Below are 25,274 nucleotides of genomic sequence, written 5' to 3'. Positions count from 1 at the left end.
AGGTAACACAAAAAACTAAATGAGTGAAGATTAATTTCCTTATTTGTCTGCAGGTTTTATTTTTCGGCCGACACATGATGCGCTTAATGACCGCGGTTGCCACAGTAATGTTACTGTAATGACTCTGACCCGGAGTCCCGTCCCGCTGCTGACCTTTCACTGCCACTTCCTGACAAAGCCACAGAACTTGTGATGAATAAATAATAAATTGCTTGGAAGTTGGTCTCTGCCACAAACTTCTGAATGAAGTTCAGCGGAGTTGCTCAGCGTGTCATTGGGTACAGGGCATGCAGCTCAACAATCGCAGCTGTCGTGGGCCATTTTGAAAACATTCATTTGCATAGCAGCGTGGCCGCATTTGTTTAGCCGAAACTTGGCACCCGGCACCTTTTTAGCAGTGATGTGATTCTCTTTCCCTGCCAATACAATGCAGCAATTAGCACTCTGTTCTTGTTTTTATAAATTCACATGAAGATTTGGCGCGCAAACTGTCTAAATACATGTTCATCTTGTACTAATATGCTTATTTGTCTCTCTTTCTCCTCTCTTTCTCCCCTCTGTCCTTCCCTGCAGGTATGCATTGTGCAAAAGAAGGACACCGAGAAGATGTACGCCATGAAGTACATGAACAAACAGCAGTGCATCGAGAGAGATGAGGTCCGAAACGTCTTTAGAGAGCTTGAGATCCTACAGGAAATTGAACATGTTTTTTTAGTAAATCTCTGGTGACTATTCTCTGTTTTTACACTTTCTATGTGGTCTGCGCTGCCTGTGTCGGTCGCCTGCTGTGTCTGTCTGTGCATTTTGTATATTTCTTGCATATACAAGTGCGTGCTCGCTCTAAAATCCGCCGCAGCCCTAAAATCGATGCACTCTTTGTGAATATTCTGCTCCTAGTTTTGCATGCACTTTAACTTCTGCATTTGGCACTTTGTGGAAAAGCAAAAATTCTCCGATTCATTTAAGGCTCGAGGCAAATTTTCCTCCAGAAACCAACGGCTGTTAACTTTAAGAAACAATTTACACAGCGGAGATATATTTCTGGATATTAATTTTGACTCTGGGCCCGTGAAGCACACACATTTGATAATTACTGTGGTTTGAAATGACCTTACTCTTCCCTGGAGTCTGATATGTGGGTGAATGGAGGCTGCTTTCATTATTCAACGTTCATCTCCGAGCGGGACACATTTCTAAATGTAATTGGGGACCTGGCACGGCATTCACGGCATATTACACAAAGCACTTTACTCCTACTGTAATTGGTAGAATGATATTGCACGTATCCTGTCTTCTCTGAGCAATTGCTGGAGGAATATTTTTTGTTTTTCGCGCGTTCTGTGATGGATTGGTTCTGCGCAGATGGCGAGTAGATGAACCGAGAAAAAGTCAAGCTCTTCTCCCCCCCATCAAGTCGTTGTAAGGTTTAAGTTTAATCTGCGGGATATTGTTGCCTGCTGGAGAAGTCTTTCTACTGGAACAAACTGAGGGCATTTTAATGAGCGTACAGTAGTAGGCCTGTGTATTTTTTTATAGTATAATTCCCTGCAGGAGTGTATGGCTGCCAAAGCCTTCTGTGTTCTAGTTTCCCATGTGTTGCTCTGCTCTTTCTCGCTCACCCTCTCTCATACTCTGCACCATCCAGCACTATTTACAATTCCCATTAGTGACAAAGATGCGGAACTGTATCACCGCAGCTACGTGGGAACGAGAAGTTTCACAACTCGCGAACAGAAAAGACGAGTTGTGACGCTCACGTACTCGGCAAACAGTCTCTGTTTCGCTTGATAATCCACATTCTCATTTACATCCATAAGTACAACAATGAGGATGAGTAATGCCATAAACATGAAAGGTTCAGTTTACCCTGATTACACAAAAAAAACATCTGATGTAGCTCCCGTGATATTCATACATGCAGAGAGTTTTTGTGTTATTAACGATTGGAGATTTCTGCCTCTGCTCCAATACAACAGAGGGGGATTGGATTTTGCTGGTGCTCACAGCATTGGAATTGGTCTTTGTTGCTCCCGATAAGCCACCGTACAAACTGTCGATGGTTTGCAGTGACAAATCCTTTTGAGTCGTGAGGACTCTTGAATATGTATTTGTCTGCCATTGCACATTAATCAACATTTCAGCTTCCACCTCAATATAAATGTGCCAGAGTTGGCTAATAAGCTCATTCTCCACTTATGGGCAGGTTGTTACAAATTCCTGGCCTAATATTAACAATACAGTGACACGGACATTGTTTCTGGATGGAGACATTGGTGTTGATTTTTTTAAATATATGATTGCCACAAACAAAATTCCATTCACTTCCATTGTATCGGATGGTGACAGAAATCTCCCGCCCAAATGAAACCATTTTTAATTTAACCATTTAACCATTTGAGCCTGCCCAAGTATGAAAACAAATGTGTGTTAAACCACAACCTTAAAATTACAAGCGCTTTGCCGCCTTATTCCGCAATGCTCTTGGCTTCCCGATTCGACAAGCCTTCGTTTCTGAATCACGCGAGGTGCTTGGATCCTCCTATACTTGCAAGTCTAGTATTTGTCATTGGGATGAAATAGCCCTTCGACGGCTTTTCTGAACAGCAGTGTTTCCCCTCCCCCCTGGTGCTCAGTGCTCGCCTGCTTGTATTTGGGTGGCCCTCTTGAAAAGCATAGGGAAGCTGTCAAATCCAAACGCAGCGTTATAGTGAGGCTCGTGGAAGGCAAAAGGACCATCCGTCGTCACCGCCGTCAGATTGTGTGACAAGAGAGGGACGGCGTCGTAAAAACAGCTGTGTGAGAGTGCCTGGATGCAGCTGTTACTTTATGAATCTGTCGTCGCCGGGCCCACGGACCCAGAAACTTGAGCAGCTGTGTTGACGTTGATGTTTGCGCCAGACTGGTCCCACGCAAAGCCACCAGAGAGACTGACAATGTGCGTCTGGAATACCATTTTTGGTCCCCCCCCCCCCCCCCCCCCCTCATTGTGCAAACCAGGGGAACCAAAAATACAGTTTGGATTGGTTCCATCCTAATCGAGTGAAGGGACTCATACAGGACTGCTCTGAGGATCATCTTCTGGCACTAAAGCCTTCCCGCGTTGAGCTTTCTCGCTGCACAAAAATGTATAATTGAAGGAAAGATGTGCTAGAAGAGAAGGGAACACAGTGAGACATAAAGGAAAATCAATTTATAGCTTGAGTCTACGGTAAGTTTACGCCGACACTCCGAGAACGTCTGTACAAGACAGCATTGTTAACGCGTTGCACCTGTATGCATCGCATACGCTGTCTGCTTCATTTAGCTGCTGCTTGAGACGACGTCTCAGCCGGGCAGGTAATGAGATGGGACTGATGAGAGCGCCGCTTCATCTTCCCATCGGCTCCCCTTACTGTATAACAACGAGGTACCTAATTGGTTCAGCGCGTGGGTATGTTGTTTAACCAATTCCCTGCAGATCGGAGAGTTGCCAGTATCCATAGGCTTGTCAAACAGATCATTACGATTTCTGGCGCTCGGCAATTTGGCACCTCAGCGTATTATTAATGGGTGTGCGATCGACCAGCTGGGGTTTTTGGGAACTGTCTACTCTCAATGGCAAACAACAACAACAACAACAACAACAACAAAAAAGAAATGCAGTCACGAGAAACGCCAGCTTTGATAAAGCTTCATAAGAGTGTTTTTTTTATTGATAAAGTGCCAGGAGGGAGCCTAAGAGACACTCAGCCAGAGTCAAAGAGAATGCGGGAAAACACACCAAACAGCTGTCAGAGGAAGTAACGATTCCTGCAATCACACAGAGAGAGAGGAGAGAGGGGGGGGGGGGGGTGCGCGCACAAGACAGCGCCAAGGAGAAGTATTTGGCATTGTTTTGTTTTGTCAAAAAAAAAAAAAAAGATGTGGAGACTAAGAGGATTTATAAGGTTTTCCTCCAGCGCTCACCTACACACAAAGACACACTTTCTGTCTCAAAGCGATTTTTTTATTTTTTTTTTGCTTTCAGTGAGACGGCCTGAATTGCGCCGTGCTTTTGAACAGCTCCGTCCGTAGCTTCAGAGAAAATTCATTAGGAGGCAACCTTGTGAAAGCCCACACTGAAATCCCATCAGCCGGGTAAAGGCTGCCTTAAGCTGGGCAGATGTCAGGTTTGCAGCCCACGATAATTGCTGCGACCGTTCCCTCGCTGCATAGATATGATGTGTAGGAGTCGAGGGTACACTGAGTGGATTACCTCGGAAGGAGGAAGAATCTGCTGCACACACCGAATCCACACAAGTTCTTGTAAGGATTTGTGACACGTGTGCATGTGTTTGAAACCCTCGTAATGCAAGGGGTCACGTCTCTCCCCCCCCCCCCCCCCCACCCAGAAGCGGGGAATAACCAGCATTCAAACGGCATAGCAAAGACGGTGATCCCCTGGTCTATGGAGTATAGTACATCATTATAAAAGCAAGGTTTCGCCTTAGGCGTTACATCACAACAGATCACTCTCAAGCAGCATCTCCCGTTCTCCCCGAGGGCCCCGCAAAGCAGCAGTGAATCATGACCAAGTGGACGCTGCCACAGTGATGTCGGAAACAAACGAGGCGCAGAGCGACGAGGGTAGCTCGGGTTGTTGCAGCGGCTGTCGTCAAACAGTCGGAGCTTTAAACACAGTCCCTCTTAAAGGATTTTAAAGGTTTCTGAGTCAGGAGTGGTACATGGCTTTCTTCTTACTGTCCATCCCTTCATCAGAGTTGGACAGCGGGCAAGAGGAGTGGTGAGGATGGATGTGTCGTGTCCTGTTCAGCCTCCATTAGGAATATTGATTTCAGGCCTGCATGGAACAAGGCCTTCGGAGACTGTGGAGCACATGATCCTCTACGCGGCCCTGTCAGCAGTTATAACAAGCCCTGTGAGGCGGCTTAGCCTTAAATCATCCTCAAAAAAAGTGGGCTCATTTCCAAAAAGCACAGGAGTCTGTTCCACTAATATAGCATTGTGCATCCCCAGATTATCTTGCCCTGGATTTGCAGCCTTGAAAGACATCAACCAAAACTGCTACTTTTTAAAGAAGAACTTTTTTTTTGTAGGACGGCGGCTTTGAAAGTGCACCTTGTGAAAGCAGGCCAGTGGAGGTCCTTTAAGGCCGCTGAGAGGAGAGTCAGCGTTCACTCACACCATTGTTGCCGGAATCCTCAGAGGAGCACGCGGGTGTCTCGTGATTGAGCCGTGCAGCCAGTTCCAGCAAGCCCATCTCTATCATCAACTTTATGTAGGCCATTGAAACTTTGCAGACCGACCGGAGCCAACAGAATCACAAGCTTTTGTTTCCCTGTTGCTTGTTCCCTCAAAACTATTCTCCTCTTCTGCTTTCCCTCTCTCCTCCCTGCCTCCCTGCGCTCATTTGTCATTGTGGCCTGATTATTTCAGCCTGTTCCTTGTACTCCTTCCAGCCGGCTAACCTTCCTCTCTTAGTTGCTGTGACTCTCGCAGCCTAGTCCCGTCCTGTTTTTTCCACATGGCCTCCTCCTGATTTTGGACAATAACGGCTCCCCCCCCAGGCGCCAGATAACTGCCAGGCATTCACTCACGCTCAAGGGTTTGACCGGCAATTGTGCTAATATTTCAGTATGAGGAGCAGTAGAGGGCACCTACAATGAGATCTGTGGTAAAACATTATTTTAACCCATGACCCATTTGTGTCCCAGCGTGTGCGGCTCTATTTCATAGATGTACATTTTATATTGGCAAAAGATGAAATGACTGTAATGTGAAACGTTTTGCTCATCGTGATCGTCTTTCCTGTTTCAACAGAAAAGTGCTGATGAACCCACTGTACGCTACCTTTCCTCTGTATCAAACAGCAGACTAGCCGGTGAACATAATGAAGCATTTAGCAGCCTAAGAGTAAAATACCTCAGGAGCTGTTGGAAACACACAGAACTGAAAGGAGTGTGAATATTGGACTTACCTCTGCTCAATTCTGCATCTTGCATGGTGTGTTAGAGCAAAACTAAAGAGCAAGCAGATAGACTGATGCATGCTAGTGCTTTAGCTAGTTCAAGATGTCCTCCCTGACCTCCAGCACACACTGGGGGGGCCAGTGCCTCCAGGTCTGAGGCCATGGTTATCTGTCGGAAAACGATGGATTGTGCCCTACGGGCTGGGAGTGAATCAATGCCCCAAGCGAGGAAGTTCTCTGGGTCTTGTTCACGAGTGAGGTCAAAATGGAGCATGAGATGGACAGGCGGTTCAGTGCTGGACTGTTGTGACGAAGAGGGAGCTGAGTCAGGAGGTAAAGCTCTCGATTTACCAGTTCATCTACGTTATGACCCTCACCTGTGGTCATGAGCTTATGGTAGTGACCAAAAGAATGAGACTGCAGATACAAGCGTCGGAAAGGAGCTTCCTTCGTAGGGTGGCTGGTTCTCAGGATTAGAAACAGGGTGAGGAGTTCAGACATCTGGAGGGAGCTGGAAGGAGAGCCTTTGCTCATCGCCTTGAGAGGGGCTGAGCTCAGGCGGTTCAGGCCTCTGCCTCTTGGACACCTCCACGTCCTTGAAAAGGTATTCCGGGTATGTCCATCTGGGAGTAGACTGAATAGTAGACGCTGAGTTATGCTGGACACATTGTATATCTTATCTGTCCTAGAAAAAACACATTGGATCCCCCTGGAACATGCTGGAGTAAGTGGAAAGGGAGCAAGTAACCTGGACTACTTTGCTTAAGGCTGGAGGACGCTAGAAACGGACCAGTTCGTACAAGGTTTTCGCCTGACCTTCCGTCCCCTCAAAGTTATCCATGGGGAGGCACTTGATTGTACACATGAAAAGTGATTGAAGTAGTCACTTGAAGAAGTAAAAAAGGGAGCTTGAGAGAAACGTTCAAATCCTGTATACTTCGGCACATCTGTGGCTTGGCTTTCATTTGCTCCGGTTGTCGGCCCATATCTGACGTCTCCTTGTCACCTCAGCGAAGGCGGGGAAGGAATTGACAATTGGACCGAGCCGCCGCCGCCGCCGCCGCTGTCTTTCTCTCATGAGCCCAGATATTCCGGCAGCGGATTGGGAAGACCGTTTTGTGGAACGCTGAGATAGCGAGGGTTCGCCTCAGAGGAAGCTCATCCGTCAACTGGATGCTGTGAATCAGACTGTGACAATGAGGTGATAAAAAGGTGACGGTGAGGAATCCCTGCCAACGGCAACAACATCCCGGGGCCGGCCATCTGCCGAGGCTGCTCTGTGTTTTAATAGTGAGGCTGATCTTTGAAGGGGCAGGTTGGTTTACTGTGCCATGATGTAGGTGGCTCTTCTGTCATTTCCTATTGAGTGCATAGTGGTGGCAGGGTGTGTAATGAGAAAGAGGAGATGTGGGAGTCTTGTTCAGAAAACTTTTTGATGGTAATACAAAGCTAGATGTGTTGTCTTTGTGTTCGCAGAGTCGGTAGAGTGTGCTTTCCGGCCATTATCTATCCCATCACATGAAAGCCGAAGCCCCTTTCATCAATTAATCTACGCAGTGTTTTAGGAGAAGAACAAAGACCCAACAGTTCTGCAAATGGGTTTTTTTTTCCTTTTCTTTCTTCTGTGGCAAAACCGCCAATCCGTGGAAGAGATGAAATGATTTTCTCTCTGCAGCAAACACAGGCTCCATTTCTTACTTGTAGAGAGGCAGGCACCTGAATAGGTCTAATCACAATGTCCCAGAGTGTTCGGGGCCAAGCCTGAAGACGCACGGAGGGAACCCGCTGCTATAAAAAAAAAAAAGTAATATTGGCACAGTATCGGAGCTTTAATGGGAAAATAAAGAATTGGCTCAGCAGCGACAACATTAAAGCCGAATTTAATAGAAGAAACCAATAAGGCTGGGTTTGTTTTCCCTTCGGTGTAAATTGTCACGGGAGGCCTATTAAGATATTATTCTGCCCTTTTTCTGAGATGAGAAATTAGATTCCGTTACAAAAAAACCCCGGTTTGTTCACCCGTGTGGCTTAATGTTTTTGTTCAGTGTCGGGGGCAAAAATTGTGGAGTGGAGTGTCACAAATCCCCACCCAGATCACTGAGCGGCTGTGTTTTAATTTGACGCGCATGATTACTAAGCCTGATTGACAAAAATGTTTAGCGGACCACGAGCAGTTCTTTGGATTAAGTCGCTTCATGCAAAGACGGGCTGTTGTCAAGATTTAACTCGACAACCACTTTCTTCCGGTTTCACATTTCGTTCAACGACGTGGCATTTTGTCAGGATAACAATCCGTCCATTGTGCGTGTTCAGAGCCTGCTAGGACGTGCACGCCCATGCAGAAACCATCTCGAGCATACATTGACATACATATAACTATGCATTATGCAGAAAGGTTGCCGTTACGAAGGTATTTAGGTATGAGACAGAGACGGATGCATGAATATGTCGTGTTTTACTGCGGTTGCTCGTAGGCATGGCCTTTGTCCTCGTTGTTTCTACAAACATGCATGTGTGTCTGCAGATGTTTTAACGCGTAACGTACTTTGTGTACTGCTTGCTAGAGCACACAAGCCCCTACACAGTATGCGTTTGTGTGCTCAGTCTTGCCACGTGTTTTCTTTCCACACTGGACAGTGAGTGAGCGCCGTGTCTCCCCTCCCCCCCCCTGGTCCCAGGTACTCCTTCCAGGACGAGGAGGACATGTTCATGGTGGTGGACCTCCTGCTGGGAGGAGATCTGCGCTACCACCTGCAGCAGAGTGTCCAGTTCAGCGAGGACGCTGTCAAACTCTACCTCTGTGAGATGACGCTGGCGCTCGACTACCTGCAGAACCAGCACATCATCCATAGGTACGCATTCATCTTTTTTTTTATTACCTCAATTCAAAGGTCTCCCACAGCTTCCATGCCTTTTTTGCAGATATATATTAAAAACACATATCTTTCTCTAGTCTTTCCCGTCTTTACTGTCGACTACCTAGAGAGAAAAATGACGGTCATTTTTAAAAACTGTATAACGTCAAACACGGACATGTGGAAAGTTCGATCATTTGCTTTGGAACTGTTTTGAACATCAGCATTCCCTGAAACTCCCAAAGCTGCCTCCATAATGTTCACCGACTAGTCACCAACTCCGTCTGCAAACAACTGTTTGCTATGTCATGCCAACAATTCTCTCACATTCATGGGTTTCATAGGCAAAAGTCAAGGTAGCATCTTGGATTGTTGCAACGTACCGGTATTGGCGACAACCTTGACATTTTAAAAATGGAATATTGATATCATGTCCATAATACACACATGATAATATCGTGAATAATAACCATGCTTTTGTACAGTTATGGTTACCGGCTCTCCTCCCTACACTCATATTTTGTGTGTAACCCATTTGCCAAAAAAGAGACAAAATGCACGATAAACAAAGTTAAAGATCAATTAAACTGAGCATTATTCCTCTGTTTTCTTTAGATATCGCCATTATATTGTCATCACAGATTCTTTTGGTCACTGTAATCGTGCAGTGCAAATCTGACATCACGACAGCCCTAGTAGCATGGCCTCTTTTACGTACCTGGTGTTTCACTTTGAATAAAATGATACACCCAATGTGGGGACAGACGTCTTATTTTCTGGGTTTTGGTTAAATCTTCAAAACAGCAGATCAGAGAGAGACGGACACATTACCCCTCAAAGAACCTAATTAAAGTACCACTCGCAGCACTTTTCAGATACACCCAAAGCACCAGTGTCGGGCCATTACATCATTATGCTTTGTTTCATCAAATGTACTAAACCTCAGTTTCAGTTCAAAGCACTCTGAATATCAACTCAAGGTCTTGTCCCTAACTTTTAGTATTCAAGAGGTTTCCTCCAGTGTGTTCTGCTTCTCCAGCTCGCGGCGTTATTATTGGTGATTTATGAATGTATGAACTCCAAAATGAATTCAAGGGAAACGTCAAGGGTCTTTTTTTTTTGCATCGTAACTTGCGCAAGCGCCTTATCTCCTCTCTATTCCAGAGAGAACACGACACTAAGCTTTTTCCTTTGTGTAAGCGTTCAGAACCAGAAGGTCACAGTGCCTTTCTAACTAGCTTTATGTGCAGTTCTTCAGGTTGTAAACATGACTCAACTATATATATATATATATATATATATATATATATATATATATATATATATATATATATATATACCCACCTTCATCATCTCGCCTGTTTCGACCTCACCGGTTAGGACCACGTCCGCTCAGATGACACTCCATTATTCTTCCAGAGGAGTGCACGGTGCCCTGCAGCTTCAGGAAATGGTAGTAGAAAGGGTTAGTCATGCTTTTATTTTTGGACCTGGTGCCCTCTATATTTTATATAGATTATTTAGCACCATTTTAACCTACTCGCCGCTATTTACAGTGTACGGGTGACTGTGTTTGTTATCTTTTATCGAGAGGTTAAAGATGAGACTGAAAAATATACGAAACAAGTAAAAGGAGCCAATGCGAGCCCCGTGTCTGAAGGCTTTTTCATTGAGTCCCGGTGTGGGCTGCAGGTATTACCTTATCTCGGCACTTGGGCATCCCTCTTTTTATTTCCGTTACCTTCTATGTATAAAGATAGCCCTAATGTTTGTTCCCGTAATTGTTACCATCCGTCATCTTCAACCAGGGTGGGACGAGCTGTCCGCGGCTCTTTGTCCAAATATGCTGAGCGCAGCAGTATGTGTCTGTGCAGTCCAGTAAGTGAAAGAGCCGGATCCCTGTGGACTGCAGATTTAGAGCCACAGATGGCTGAAGAACGGTTTGAACCTTGTTCAAAAACCTCATTTGGGCAGCACTTCTTCCTTCAAACAACTGTGTGTGTGTGTGTGTGTGTGTGTGTGTGTGTGTGTGTGTGTGTGTGTTTGGGTTTTACCCGACTTGTGGGGACATAAATCCTATGACACAGTCACATTGTGAGGACTCGCCTTCCTTTTGAAGACAAAATCGGGAACAAAATGCCCGTCCCCATAATATTAGGGGTGGAGACTTGGTTTAAGATTAGGGTAAAGTTAGGATTAAGTTATGGTTAATGTTCGGTTTAGGTTAAGATTAGGGTTAGGATTGGGATGAGGCTGGTAGTGTTTATGGTTAGGGTTAGTGTAAGTCTCCAGGAAATGAATGGAAGTCAATGTAATGTCCCCAAAAGGCATTAAAACACGACTGTGTGCATGTGTGTCTGTCTGTGTGACAGTGAAGCATACCTATGTTATCTGATGTACTTACACGTTTAGCATAGTAACAATAACAACATAACTTATGACGCACTATGCCTGCAAATGTGATCAGAACACATTTGTGTTTGACAGAATAAAGACAAATGGTAAAAAGAAGAACTTGTAAATAATAAAAAGAAGGAGAGCATAATTGTTGAAAGGAATACTTTTTGGCTGAGGGTTAACTATAAAGCTGGAGCCAGTAGATGATTAGCTTAGCTTAGCATAATGTCAGGAACCGGGGGGGGGAACAGCTTTTATTCAAAGGTAAAAATACACCCACCAGCACCTCTAGAACTCATTAATTAGTATCTTATCTCTTCTTTGTCTAATCCGTACTAAATCCGGGACAAAAGTGTAGAAACAAAAAACTTGAACTTGTTGCTGAACTATTTCTCGGCTATAATAATAATAATGATAATTTAATAATGTATTTATATAGCTTTACAAACATTAAAATCATCATTAGAAAGCTATACACCAAAAACATAGAACACACATTCGTCACACATTAAAAGCAGTTCTGAAAAGGTGGCTTTTGATTTGTGATTTGAACACGGAAAAGGTCGGTGCGGTCTCGGACGTGTTTGGGGAGAGCGTTCCAGAGGGAGGGGGCAGCTATGGAGAAGTGTCCGGTGCTTGGTCCTGAGTGGAGGTTGGCATCAGAGGAGCGGAGCCGGCGGGATGGAGTGTGGTGGTGGAGCAGGTCGGTGAGGTAGGAGAGGGGGCCTGATTATGGAGGGCTTTATGAGTGAGGAGAAGGACTTTGTATTGGATCCGTTGTGGGACGGGGAGCCAGTGGAGATTCTGGAGAACAGTGGTGATTGTGATCACGGGAGCGGGAGTATAGGTGAGCAGGCAAGCAGCAGAGGCTATGAGCGTTACACTGGTTGCGACAACAAGACTCCCTCACTCATTGATAGTTAGTTGTATAAATATTCTTCTCTAACAAAAGAGGATTCCTCTAATTAAAAGCAAAGTAATCCACACATCAGGCATCATAATAATCATGAAAACACATTTTTACATGTGCACTTCGTCCTACATATTCCCGACTAGGTGTATCAGCAGGAAGCTGTTTGTTTGTGTGCACCTGCATGTGAGTCACCTATCATCTCTTAACTCTCCTGTGTTCCATATGCATGATGTAACATCACAAGCGCGAGTGATGCTCATTTTAAAGGGTCCGTCACTCTCCCACGGTTCACGACACGACAGGTGTCTCTTTCGTTTTCCTAGTCTAGTTGGAAAAGACGAAGGACTTCAGAACTGCCGTTAGTATTAGGTGACAGGTTCTGCTTTTTTCCCATCTTTTTCCATCCCAATGTTTTTCCACCCTCTCCTTGACATCGACTGTTCTGCCTTTGACACAATTGTGTCCGCTCCCAGAGCCGTAACCCAATCCCTGGGTATCCGTGGCCGTCCCCAGCTCTACAATTTTGTTCCACCCTGTAAGTTTTTGACAGGAGAATACTATACAATTATTTAGTTGCACCAACTGAAGGAAGAGAGGGTCTCCGGTCTCCTAGCAACAGTCAGCTGCCACCGTGCCCAAGGAGGTAAAACTGGTCCGATGAGAAGAAGGGAAGTAAAAGTGGAGAGAGTCCCTCTCCTCCTCTCTGCGCAGACCACCGAGCTGCTTTGTGTGTCTTCATCGTGCACTCAACGTATTTAAGATGCTCACACATGGTGGGGGGGTGGGGGTTGGGGGGGGGAATTCACTTTCATGCCGTCTCATGTTGGATCGGTGTTTCCGTGCTCGCTGCGAAATGAGTGAAGCGTTAAGTGAATTTTCTGTACATCAAACAAAATGGCTCGGTGCTGTGGCTGGCACTCGAATCGGGCTTCCTCCTGTGAACATGTAAGCATTTCCATTTGCGAGCATTTCCCTTCAGCCTTGTAGTGCTGGATCAGGACCCCCCCCCACCACCACCACCACCACCACCACCACCTCCACCACTCCCCTCCAAGAATTTTGGCAGATGATATTCGCATCAGTTTAGCGTTGCATAGCCAGCCACAGCGAGCAAATGCGTCCTACGGGAAGTGTAGACACTCTCTGCGGACCGTGTGTGTGTATTCTCCACATCAGCGTGACGCGTTGGCATAATTAAATAAGCTGTGTGCGCTCTGTTAATTGCCTGTGGAGGGCTTGCAGGGACTGGGAAATGTCCAGATGTGTGTGTGTGTGCGCGTGTGTGTGCCCGGATGTGTCCTTCCGTTGCATGGGTTGCCCGGTGTAATAAGCATGTGCAGACAAACCTGCGAGAGCCTCCAGGGGAATTGGTGATGGTCTGTGTTTGAAACGCAGGAAATGAAAGTGTTCTCCCCCTGTTGCACCAACATGTACGGTAATTTGCACATGCACGAGCCTACAAACACCTCCTGCAGGCTTTCACGTCCACACATAGTGTACATACCTAATGCCAGCCTCTCCTCTCCGACCACAAACTGCAGGACTTGAGTATGTTTGGGATTTATCTAAGAGCTACAGGACCAAAGTAGGCGTTTAGCAAACACCCTGAATCTGAAACACTTTTACTAATTGCAACAATTCAATGAGTTCCATCCACCTATTTTCATGCACGTTAAATATGCAAAAATCAAATAACTCGGGCAAAAAAAAAAGTCCAAACACCACAAAATATTTATTACATTATAAATGTGAGCTACCGCATTTTTCCTCTTAACGTAACTCGACATCATTCGTAATTATTTCACCTAACCGGTTGATTATTTTAACCTTCTGTCTCGCAGTCTGCCATTGCTAAGTATGTTAATCCCCAAAATGATCTCGGGGGGTGTGTCGTGTCGTCATATACTAGTAATATTGTTATTACAGTGGTGAATGAATATGCACATTCAGTTAAAAATGAAGCCACCATTGGATGAAAACCTGACCTGTTTGCCTCGTTCATGTTTTATGTGGTAAATCTTCTTTGATATGTGTGTCTATCATTTCTCCTTTAGAGATGTGAAGCCAGACAATATCCTGTTGGATGAGCAAGGTAAGGATGTCAACTGTTTGCGTTGTGTGTTTGTGGGACTGTGTGTGTGCAGCAAACATGGGTTAAATAATACTCCACATTTATTTTTAGCCTACCCGGATAGGAAGGGAATATAAACGTTTAAATATCTTTCTCAGAACTTGTTTCATGATTACATGTTAGAATTGATGTTTCTTCTATCCGTGTGTGTCATTTCCCTATCACATCACTATATTATTTAAGTTGATCAATGTATCCTACTAAAGCTGCCTCACTATATTACATCTCTTCTGCAATTAAAAACTACTGTACATCAGAGCAGATCCCAGAACTCTTGATACCCCACCAGTAAATACTCAGGAAGACCGCCTTTCACCTTTTTGCACCATATAAATGGAATAAATGACGAAGGACTTCTAAACTTCAACATTTCATCCCATTGGATGGATTTTAACTTGTAATTTTGAAACTCTTTTGAAATGTTTTTGTTCATGATGCTGTTTGAATGTGCCTGTGTGGGCACAGTACACTGGCTGTTTATCGACCTTCTTATTTCTTATGCTGTAATGAGGTTTTCTTGTAAAAGAGATCTTGATCTAAATTATAATAGATAAAGGTTAGATATATAAATATGTACGTAATGCATTTTTTCTAAAACATCCATTCAGTTGAAGTTCTGATATCTACCTCTAAGTGTTTAGTCCTCTTTCTAAGTGTCTTTGTGATCAGGGAGAAGTGGATAGCCAAAACCTTTTAAGTGCAAAGTACACAGACAGGAATGAGACACTGGAGGCTACTAATGAGGCACAACGGTAAAAAGGCCAGAAGAGTCAGGGAACACAAAACCACTGAAATGTTAGATGTTGTCATTCATTTAATTTTCTTTTCTTCTCCATTGAAATCTGTCCTTTGTATGTGTTCAGAGACATGTCTTAAAAGATAAAAAAATAACATTTTTATAAATTTTGAAATTTTGTTCTAATGGATTTAGTGCTGATGAATTTTGTGGTTGCTTCTTCTCAGGTCACGCTCACCTCACGGATTTCAACATAGCAACAATAATAAAGGATGGAGAGAGAGCCACAGCCTTAGCTGGAACCAAGCCCTACATGGGTAACTTCACTTTGCTGCCGCATCACAACCACCGTGTCAACCATGTCCTCATGTCGGACTGCTTCGTGCAAATAAATGTCCCTATTGGACAAAAGGAAGGTTAAAAGAATAAGGCTGCGTATTCTTGGCATAGGAGAATTGATGTACCTTTATATTAGACATCAAACTGTTTCTGACATTGTTGGGTAGAAAACAACCTCGATAAAATGCGAATAGTTAACTGTGAGCACGAGGCAAGCTTATGGTAGATGAACTGTGTTCAAATAAGATACTGCTGTGATGAGGTGCCAGACTCTGCTGATTTTCCAAACATATTTCTGCTCACTCATCATCACCAAAGAGGCACTCGTGTAAATTAAATGAAGAAGAAATGACAGACCTTGTGTCTATTTGTGTAAAAGCTGAGGCAAAAATGTCCCGTCTCGTCTTGTGATTACACTGCACAGCTGATGGAAAATGAACAATTTCTGTTGACATTTTGCAAAGGAACACTTTCTTTCCCTTTTTTTCTTTTTTTACCACATGTACAGGCAGCGGTTTGAAAAGCTTTTTACTGATCCAGAAGTGGTTCTCCGTTTGTGCTTTCAGCCCCAGAGATCTTCCAGTCTTTCGTAAGCGGGGGGACGGGCTACGCCATTGATGTAGACTGGTGGTCACTAGGGGTGACGATCTTCGAAGTGCTGCGTGGATGGGTGAGGCATCATGGGGAGTTTTCATCTTGTGGGGTTGCAAAACTGAACTTGCCTTCATTCATGCATTCATTCGTCCTCACCTGTGTATTTTTACTCTTTGTGTCATCCTGTTTCCACACCAGAGGCCCTATGACATCCACGCCAGTAACTCTGTGGAGTCGCTGATTCAGCTCTTCAGTACAGTCAGTGTCCAGTACAGCCCGGCCTGGCCCAAGGACCTGGTTTCCCTCTTGAGGAAGGTAAGCCGGACACAGCGGGGTACCATTCACGTTCAGCTCTGTCATTTAGATAGTTGTATCACGTCATTATTTAAAAACTTGGAAATCTCTTCCCACTGAGAGATAAGTATCATGAAATAGGGAAGTGATTAAGATGTTGATTTTACGTCACCAATACAAGTGGTGAATGTCTCTTAGATTAAGGAGAACTTCTTAGATTGAATGAACACAGCCAGAGATGCCCATGAACATATAACATGCCAGTCTCTTTTTTAACTCATGATTTGTGGAAGATATCTTTTTCATTTCATAAATGTGCCTGTTGTTAGGCGGCTAAAGCGGACTTATTTTACTCCAAATATCATAAAATATCTTAAAACTGTCAATTGACAGAAAAAAACAAAAACATTGAAGCACAAATCCCAAACTTTCCCTACCTCCAACTTGTCGTTTGGGAGCATGTGTTGCTTCGCTTGGTCTTCTGTAATAGTAAATTGTATGTCTTTGAATTTTAAACAATTGGAAGTCATCACCTTGGACTTTGGAAATTGGGATTAGCCTTTTGCTCATATTTGATGTACAAGACGATTAATCAATTCATTAACAAAGACAACAATCATGTCAATGAGTCTTAAATGTGGCTGGCTGTGCCTGTACATACTGTAAATAAATAGGAAAAATAAATTCATGAAGGAATGTGGAATTCAAATTGCAGTGTATATATATATATATATATGTATGTATGTATATCCTAATTTACTGAAATTCAGGTTGCCTTTTTGTTTAACTAAATTGAACCCTGACTCCTCTGCCTGGACACAGATGGTCGTCCCTGGAAAGAGGAGGGAGGGAGGGAGAGCAGGGGGGTATAGAGGTGGTTTTGGGTTACATGTTGAAGTAAAAAGCACTGAAGCCACAGGAACAGAGGATGCAGGTACTGTAGGGGGACCGGTGCTGTAGGGAGGGAGGGAGGATGAGCCGAGACCCTCGGGGCAAAGGATGAGAAAAACGACAGATGGGAATCTGAAGGATGGAAGCACAGAAACGGAGCAAGTGGCTGACAGAAGAGACTGTGTGTGTCTGTGTGTGTCTGTGTGTGTCTGTGTGTGTGTGTGTGTGTGTGTGTGTCTGTGTGTTTCAACCAGTGTATTGCTGCTGATAATGTGCATCTTAACAAGTAATTTAACCTCATACTGACGCTCAAACTGTTCTTGTTTTGCAAGTGAAAATCTGCCAGTTGGATGAGATAATTCCCTTTGCCTCAAATGGAAATATATCCTTAGCAACGTTCTTGACTCAATCAGACTTTTTTCTCTGAAATAATAATCTACCTTACTCATTCCAACTAGTGAAACGGTGCTGGAAACAAATCATCTCCTCCCCTAGAGGTCGTATGAAAGAACGTTGCTTGTTATAAAGGCTTTTTGTTGTTGTTGTCGTGAGCATGTGTGCTCTGTGTCCGAGTGACTGAGTGTGCTGGACGGAGCGTTGGGCTCTTGCGCTCTGCTGCTGATCGATTACCGTGTCTGGACTCCGCCGAGACAGACGTAACTGGCCCTGCAGGAGGAAACCCAATCAACCTGTGATCAAAGGAAGAGAATAAAGCACAGGCTGAGAGTTAACATGACAACAGCAGCCACAACCCATTATTGTTTCCAGTGTTTACCCTGAGGAGGAAGATGAAACAGATGGTACTCTTCCATTAAAAACACAACCAGTTTTTGTTTCCTCTCTGGACTAAGTAACTCCACTCATGTGTGGCGTTCATCTGTCTTGATCGCAATTTTGATTGAAACCTGATGAATGGCTGATTTGATTAATAGTGCCCCCTATTGGTCACTTCATCAGTAAGGGTTTTAATTTATACAGTATTCCCGTTAGTGTTTTGTGGCAGCATTGTAATACAGATATTTGAAAAATGTGTAATTGCAGAATAAATAATCACATAAATGAACAAATCCTGTAAATTATTGTGAAATATTTTAATTATTCTGATTTCATAATAACTGGGTTTTCTAGTCTTATTATTTCATTTCACACGTTTTATTTTAATTAGCTTTTTCAAGAGTCTGTTTTTATTGCATAATAGAATTTAATTCCAACTATTTCATGTCACCTTTTATTTAAAAATGTCCCTTTACATGACCAGCAAGGTCAAAAACTGCTGCGAAATGTAGCCAGTTAGCCCACGTTAGCTAGAGCAACAACAAAATCAGAGTAGTTATAAATTTACCAACTTGCTGTTGCAGTAAATAAACACAGTACACAGACATAATAAATAAAGATTGTAAGGCTTAACAAAGCTGCACATGCTTCCTACCTAGCTGGCTAACTAGCAAGCTAACTATATAGCTTGTTTTATTTCTCAGTATCAAAGAGAAGAGCCAGTGTTAGCAGCAGCTAGCTGGTTATCTTTGAGAGTTTCTAGTCTGAAGATGTTCCTCTGAGAAAGATACAAAACTTTGTGAAGTGTCTGTGGTGGCGCTAGCCAACAGGAGCTGGCTAACACGGCTAACACTGGCTCTTTGCTTTGATGCTAATTATAATCCAAGCTCGCACACTATGCCTAGCTAGTTAGTTGGCAAGTTAAGTAGCATTCATAGTTATGTTAAGCTAGGAAGGGTTACTTAAGGTGTGTACTGTGTTGAATTACAACAGCACCCATAATGTCTTTTTTTAAATGTATTTATTTAATATAACACTTTGTCCTCCATATTCTTGTGCATGCTTATAAACAGAGAAAAGAGAATGAGTAGAATTGCCTATAAAAATACCTACAATCTGAATTTATACAGTGTTTATGGTTGAAAATCTAATATATCAAACGTGGAAGTTTTTATGACATGGATAGTCTCAGGGAGACCAGGAAGGATTACAATTTTAAAGGAATGTTTTTGGATTCTTGTTATGTTCACTTCACCAAGCCCAGACACGCACTGTGGCACATGTTTTTAGTGAACTGCACACTGAAAAAAGGAAAGAAACACATTTTTTTAATAATTTTTTTTCACCTGCAATTTGTCGAGAAGAGTCTGGCTGTGTGCGAGGAGAGAAGTTGTAAAGGTGATGTTGCTACTCGGAAGGTGACATGCTGTGTGTGTGTGTGTGTGTGTGTGTCTGTGTGTGTGTGTGTGTGTGTGTCTGTGTCTACCTCCCAGCTACTGACGGTGAACCCAGAGCATCGTTTCTCCAGCCTGTCGGACATGCAGACATCTCCCTACCTCGCTGACATCAACTGGGACGCCGTGTACGAGAAGAAGTTGGACGCCGGATTTGTTCCTAATGTGAGGCGATCAGATATCAACACACACACACACACACACGCATATGTACATACAACACTTAAAAGCACACACTGGCACTCCATCAACATTTACTGATCATAATGAGCATGTGTAGCAACTAAATAATGCAAAGCAAACTGACGCTTCGTTGTATTCTACTATAATGTGTGAACACACAGACTTAAAGTACATTTCTGTCCGCATGGGAGTGCATTCATGTGTGCTATTCAGCTCAGTGTGCACATATGCGGTTGTGCACTCAGCTGATTTATGATCCTGTGTGTGAGTGTTTGCAATTTCTAATTATCTCCTGCGCACCTCCCTTTCTGCAGAAAGGCCGCCTCCACTGCGACCCCACCTTTGAGCTGGAAGAGATGATCCTGGAGTCGCGTCCCCTGCACAAGAAGAAGAAGCGGCTGGCCAAGAACCGGTCTCGTGACAACAGCAAGGATTCTCAGTCTGTGAGTGACGTCGTCCTCTGCACAGAGATCTATGAATCCCAAATACATCAAATCGGACATGGTTTGGAATAGAAAGACAAATGTCTATCCATCATGGGTCCTGGACTACAGGAGCACTCTGTGTGTACATGCACGTGTGTCTCTTAAAATAATATTTAAAATGAAAGGTCACATTTGTCCGATTAGATTAATCTGCACCATCTTCCTATTTTGACTTTAGATACGGGCAATAAAAGGGTGAAATGCTGCAGCATTAAAAGCATTTTATTCATGTATGAGCTGTGAGGATGAAGGTGGGATGCAAGATGTCACTGCATCTGTCAAAATGTCTTTATTCGCTCTGATGACAGAACGTGCTATTTATAGCTTTGGTCACATTTGAAAATGGTTATTTCCCATTTCACAATGCTATGATTTGCTGTTTCACTGTTAATTTGATGTTTGTAGGGCTTGTGCAGATCAGGTAAGTGTGATTTTCAGTGTGCGAGTGCTAAAAGCAAATGATTATATGGAGAGGACACCAGCACACGCGGCGTGTCTGAGTAAATTATAACCTGCCGCATAGGAGGGATACTCATAGATACAGTAGAGGCAGGACCAGTCTCACAGATAACAATGCAGCTCAGGTTTACCTCAGTCTCCGGTCTGTCAGTTCCTGTCAAAACGGCATATTTTTAGATTGGAAGTGAGCCAAAGCACAGCATCTTTTCTTTCCTTAGGCTGCTGTGAATTCTCTCAGCTCAGCAGACAAAATCAATAGCTAATTGTGCGACTGGATATAAAGAGACTTAATGTACAAGCATGCTAGCTGCGGGCGTCCTGCAAGTACGCTGATTAGTTGGATCTTTTCAGATCGTACGTATTTCCGAACATGCAAGTAAGTAGTATTGTCCCCTTCACTGTCATACTGTATATTTTGCTCCTGTTTTGGGGCAAATAAGATTATTACAAGTAGGTCATGACTCATTATACAAGTCAAAATTATTGTACCAAATCAAAACGATTTTGAAATTTAAAGCTGCTATGTTCAAAATTCAGAGCACATCTATGATCGAGGGACTGCCTCCACACGGCTCTCAACATGGCGGCGGCTGAGCCGGCAGCACAAACTGCTCAGAATGACATTAAACCACCACCACGTCTTTACATAGCTAATAGCTAATACTAGTTTACCGCTATATTAATGTACTCATTTTAAATGTAGCACCTCTAAAGGCTGCAGTTAAGATGAGAGTAAAAAAACGTTGTGACCGTTTTACTTTATCTGATTCTCACCTGTTTGGGTCATCATATTGGCATTAGCCTTATTCATATTAATGCGCTGAATTTTGGATTAAGCACCTTTAATAAGTAGTTAGACATTTTGAGAGATGGGCTTTATCGGCAAGAGCTGGATGAAAAGTTCAATACCACTCTCACGTCTGTCTCGCTCTTTATGTTATGTGCCAGACTATTTCTCGGCTGGGAGCAGCAAATTTCTGGAGTCAGGCTGGTTGCCTGGCAACGGCTCAGTGAACTGAATAAATGGTACATTGTCATTTTTACACTTCAGGTAAAAAGATAGAAAGATACCCAGTAGGGATTGGTGAGCTCCAGAGGTGCAGATAAGTGGATTGTTGTTACATTCGGATGGAGCCAGGCTAGCTGTTGCCCCACAGTTTTCAGTCTTCATGCTAAGCTAAGCTAGTTTGTCGTAGCCAGCTGGCTACTGGTTCCAACTAAACATTTACCGTAAAGACGTGAGAGTTGCATCTCTCTAACTCTCAGTGAGAAAGCGACATATTTCTTTAAGTGCAACTATATACTGCTTTTAGCTTCTGACATTTTATAGCCTCGAGGATGAACCGATGGTGAAAACATCGGTTAGCTTCAGGCCCAACAGTGATTTCTCCCGTTCCATCCTGAACAATGGGGAAAATAAATTTACAGTAGGGTGCCCCGGTGTAAATGTTTCTTAACAATAGAATTGAAGACGCCTTTATACTAAAAATGATGAATGAGAACTATTAAATGATAAAGCCTGTGTATACTGGGACCAGAATTATTTACGGCACCGGAGTCTCGTTGGCTCCTCTGCCTTGTTATGTTTGGTTGAGACGTTATTTACCACAGACAGGAGATATCCTCTCTGTATTTATGAGCAGCAGCCCGTTCCCATCTGACAGTCATCATGACATCAGTGTTATTAACGTCAGTCCTGTGTGTGTGTGTGTGTGTGTGTGTGTGTGTGTGTGTGTGTGTGTGTGTGTGTGTGTGTGTGTGTGTGTGTGTGTGTGTGTGTGTGTGTGTTTGTGTGTTTGTTTGTGTGTGTGCGTCACGTGTTATCGCTTATCAGCGCGTGCAAGGAGTGTGTACCTCTAACAATAGCAGGGTTATGAGACTTGCTGTTTGTGTGTGTGTGTGCGCCTGCTCGTGTGTGCCCATACTCTGTTATTACCAAGATTATTAAATTATGAAACCTTCACTGCTGTTGTCATGGCCTCAAGTGCTTTCGGAAATATGAGCTTCTATTTTTGTCTCGGGCCAAACATCCAATTTGAGGAGGGCTCGCAAACAATTCATGGGGAAAAAAAAGAGCAACGAAGGATGAAAAAGGAATTGAGGAAAAAAAGACGTTTTCACCTCAGAGGTCATGCAGTCGACTGAGTCACGTTGATGAGAAGTTTCATGCGCCGTTCTTAGTGATAACACGGTTGATGTGGAAGATGATGATGATGATGTTTTGTTTTGTTGACCGCCTGCAGGAGAATGACTACCTACAGGAGTGCCTTGAAGTGGTGCAGCAAGAGTTCATGATCTTCAACCGGGAGAAGTAAGAGCAGCCGACCGCCTAAAACACACGTTTTCTGTGTTGGTTCAGCCACAGTGATGAACCAAAACAGAGGGAAAATTACGAGCATTACACCAACAAATCCAGAGTGTCTTTATGGGTGCATGGGAACATAAAACAAAGCCATTATAATATCAATTTTGTCCGGTATAAAACCATAGAGCATGCAGCGTGTCTCGATAAAGTTACTGGTATATTCTTACAGGAGAGGATTGCATATTTTTTCCAAACCTGTATAACAGCCGAGCTCCTTCAATGAAAGGACTTTGATATGTAAATCAAAGATGGCAGAAGGCTTTTGAGAGCCCACCCTGCTGTGGCTCAATACGAAGCATCTAATCTTTTATAGGACAATATACGCAGTCCGTCAGGAATGCAGCCTATAATCTCATATATCATTGAGTATGTGTCCTCTCTGCAATGTAAAGGGAGGAATATTGGCTCGTGCTGCTCTAAATGATTGCCTCATTTATTATTGACCGGGTCCTGCCACTGCAGCGCTACTGAAATCCTTCAGTCTTATTTTATCCTTTTGCTCTAATTAATGGCAATCTACTTCTATTTATAATGGAGGGCATAATTTGTGGAATTAGTACTATATAATAGACTCAAGTCTGCTGTCTCTTTCTGCCCGTAGATTAAAATAGATTACAATTAGTTTAAGAGTGGTCTATGTGGCGTAGGCTATGTATGCCTATCCATATCCATGCAGGTTGTGTGATTAAATATGTGTTTCTGTGTCTGTTTCTCCGTCTGCCTCAGGTTCAAAAGGCGTCAGGAGGAGGGTCAGTCAGAGCCCGGGGGCGATGATGCCAGCGGGGACGGCGACGGAGAGGCGGAGGCCGGGGCCACCGACGACGACGCGCCCGAGCCAGAACCCGATCCGGAGCCGGAGCCGGAGCCCGAGTCCTCCTCCAAACTGAGCATGTGCGGCTCGGTCTGCTCCTCCCCCGGCAGCTGCTAGCACCGCACCGCCTCGCGGCTGACGATGGCGGCGGCGGGTCTCTCTGGCCGGCCTGCAGTGTTGTTGCGCCACGCCAATAGATACACTCTGTCCTCTGTCGTAGCCGGGAGCCGAGGGAACGCACACAAGCGGGCGCCTGACGCACAACAGGACCCAAAATGGCTCCCACCATTTCCCTCCTTTTTTCTTTTTTTCCTGTAGCATCCTTAAAGCAGATTTCCACAGAGATTTCCCCGCCCTAGAGTAAGCTCTAACTTCTATGCAATGTTACGGTATAGCATGACAAATAAGGTATTACTTACGAGGAGGTGTCGTTCACGAGCATGATGACATCCCGAGCAATAGGGGTCCGCGAGGTTGGCGGTTTTGGTGGAGACGCCTCCCCTCTCGGCCTCGCCGTTCAAAATCTGACGGGGACGAGTGAATTATTCAGCACACACAGCAGGCACTCACTTTATATTGTCGCCTGTGTCTTCAGTTCACTCAACAAACCCCCCCCCCCCCCCCGTTTCATGTAATGTGTGCCCTAATTCTGAACAATTGTATCTCCTGGAGAACCTTCCTCCTGTTGCAGACACATTTACAGTAAGTGTTCATGTTGTCGTCCTGTTCAAAGTGGTGCCTGCTGACGATAATCAGCATTCGTTAATCACATTGTAGCCAAAATGTTAGTTTGATTTTCCTCTAAGTGTTAGACAGCTATTCTTTTTCCAAACTTTTATTTCTTTTAGGATGATAAGCTACTGTCATTTATGGGAAATCAGTACAGCAATCAGATTGAAAGGATTCGCTTGTCATTTGGTTTCCAAGATGAAGTGTTTAAGCTCCGCCCCCGTGCTCTGTGTGGACTCATAGAGACTTCAGAAACTCTGGGGGAATACTGTAAATGCCAATCACCAACAGTCACGTCTTTTAAGAATCTATTAGAAAGCTCCGTTTACTTCTCTAGACGCCGTCAGCTCTTTAAGTGCTTTGGTTAGCGCGAAGATCATCTCCCGGTCGAGCTTGTTCCGGGGCTGTTCTTTAAATGTTGTAGCTGTGCCCTGTCGGTACTTCGAAATTTGTATAGATGAGCTAGTCTATTGCTGCCACAGTGATAGTGGTACGTTTAAGGTGGCACCGTTAGACCTCAGTCTGAACGCCTTGGAACTTGTAGCAAAGGTTCACCTTAAAACCCTAAGGCCTATTACAATGAAAACCATGTAAATAGCATACAGTGTAGGTAACTTAAACTCACCACAGTTTTATGTGGGACTGCGAACTCGACATACAAACTAAAGGAAGAGCTGCGTGAAGCTTCACACTGCTTCGCTCTGCTCTTCTTTCCAAGTGTGCAGGCACAACTTGTAGGCAAAATATGCCAAAGCTTTTCTACCATTTGCATAACCATTTCTAAGGAACTTTGAATGTGTGAGTGTCTGTCTCTTTTTCCCAGTATAACGTAAAGTCAATGTTCCTTCTGCCAGTGAAAATGCTATCATTTATACAATCATATTGTGATTATGTATAAAGTATCTATTTCAGGTAAG

The 25,274-nt window shown here is 43.9% G+C and overlaps 1 protein-coding gene across 1 annotated transcript; it reads left to right on the top strand.

The window, feature by feature from the left end:
- The first annotated feature begins 591 nt into the window (after positions 1-591).
- stk32c (serine/threonine kinase 32C) lies at positions 592-23,975 on the top strand. Its single transcript, XM_079169055.1, has 10 exons — positions 592-725; positions 8,626-8,799; positions 14,167-14,204; positions 15,207-15,296; positions 15,885-15,988; positions 16,111-16,227; positions 19,365-19,490; positions 19,823-19,951; positions 22,696-22,763; positions 23,544-23,975. Exons 1-10 carry the CDS (start codon positions 607-609, stop codon positions 23,743-23,745), a joined length of 1,167 nt encoding a protein of 388 aa, XP_079025181.1. The 5' UTR covers positions 592-606; the 3' UTR covers positions 23,746-23,975.
- Positions 23,976-25,274: the final 1,299 nt, after the last annotated feature.

Source organism: Pholis gunnellus (genome assembly GCF_910591455.1).
Source record: "Pholis gunnellus genome assembly, chromosome: 11".
NCBI lineage: Eukaryota > Metazoa > Chordata > Actinopteri > Perciformes > Pholidae > Pholis > Pholis gunnellus.
The sequence above is the reverse complement of the archived record's forward strand: the minus strand, read 5'-3'. Positions and strand labels throughout refer to the sequence as shown.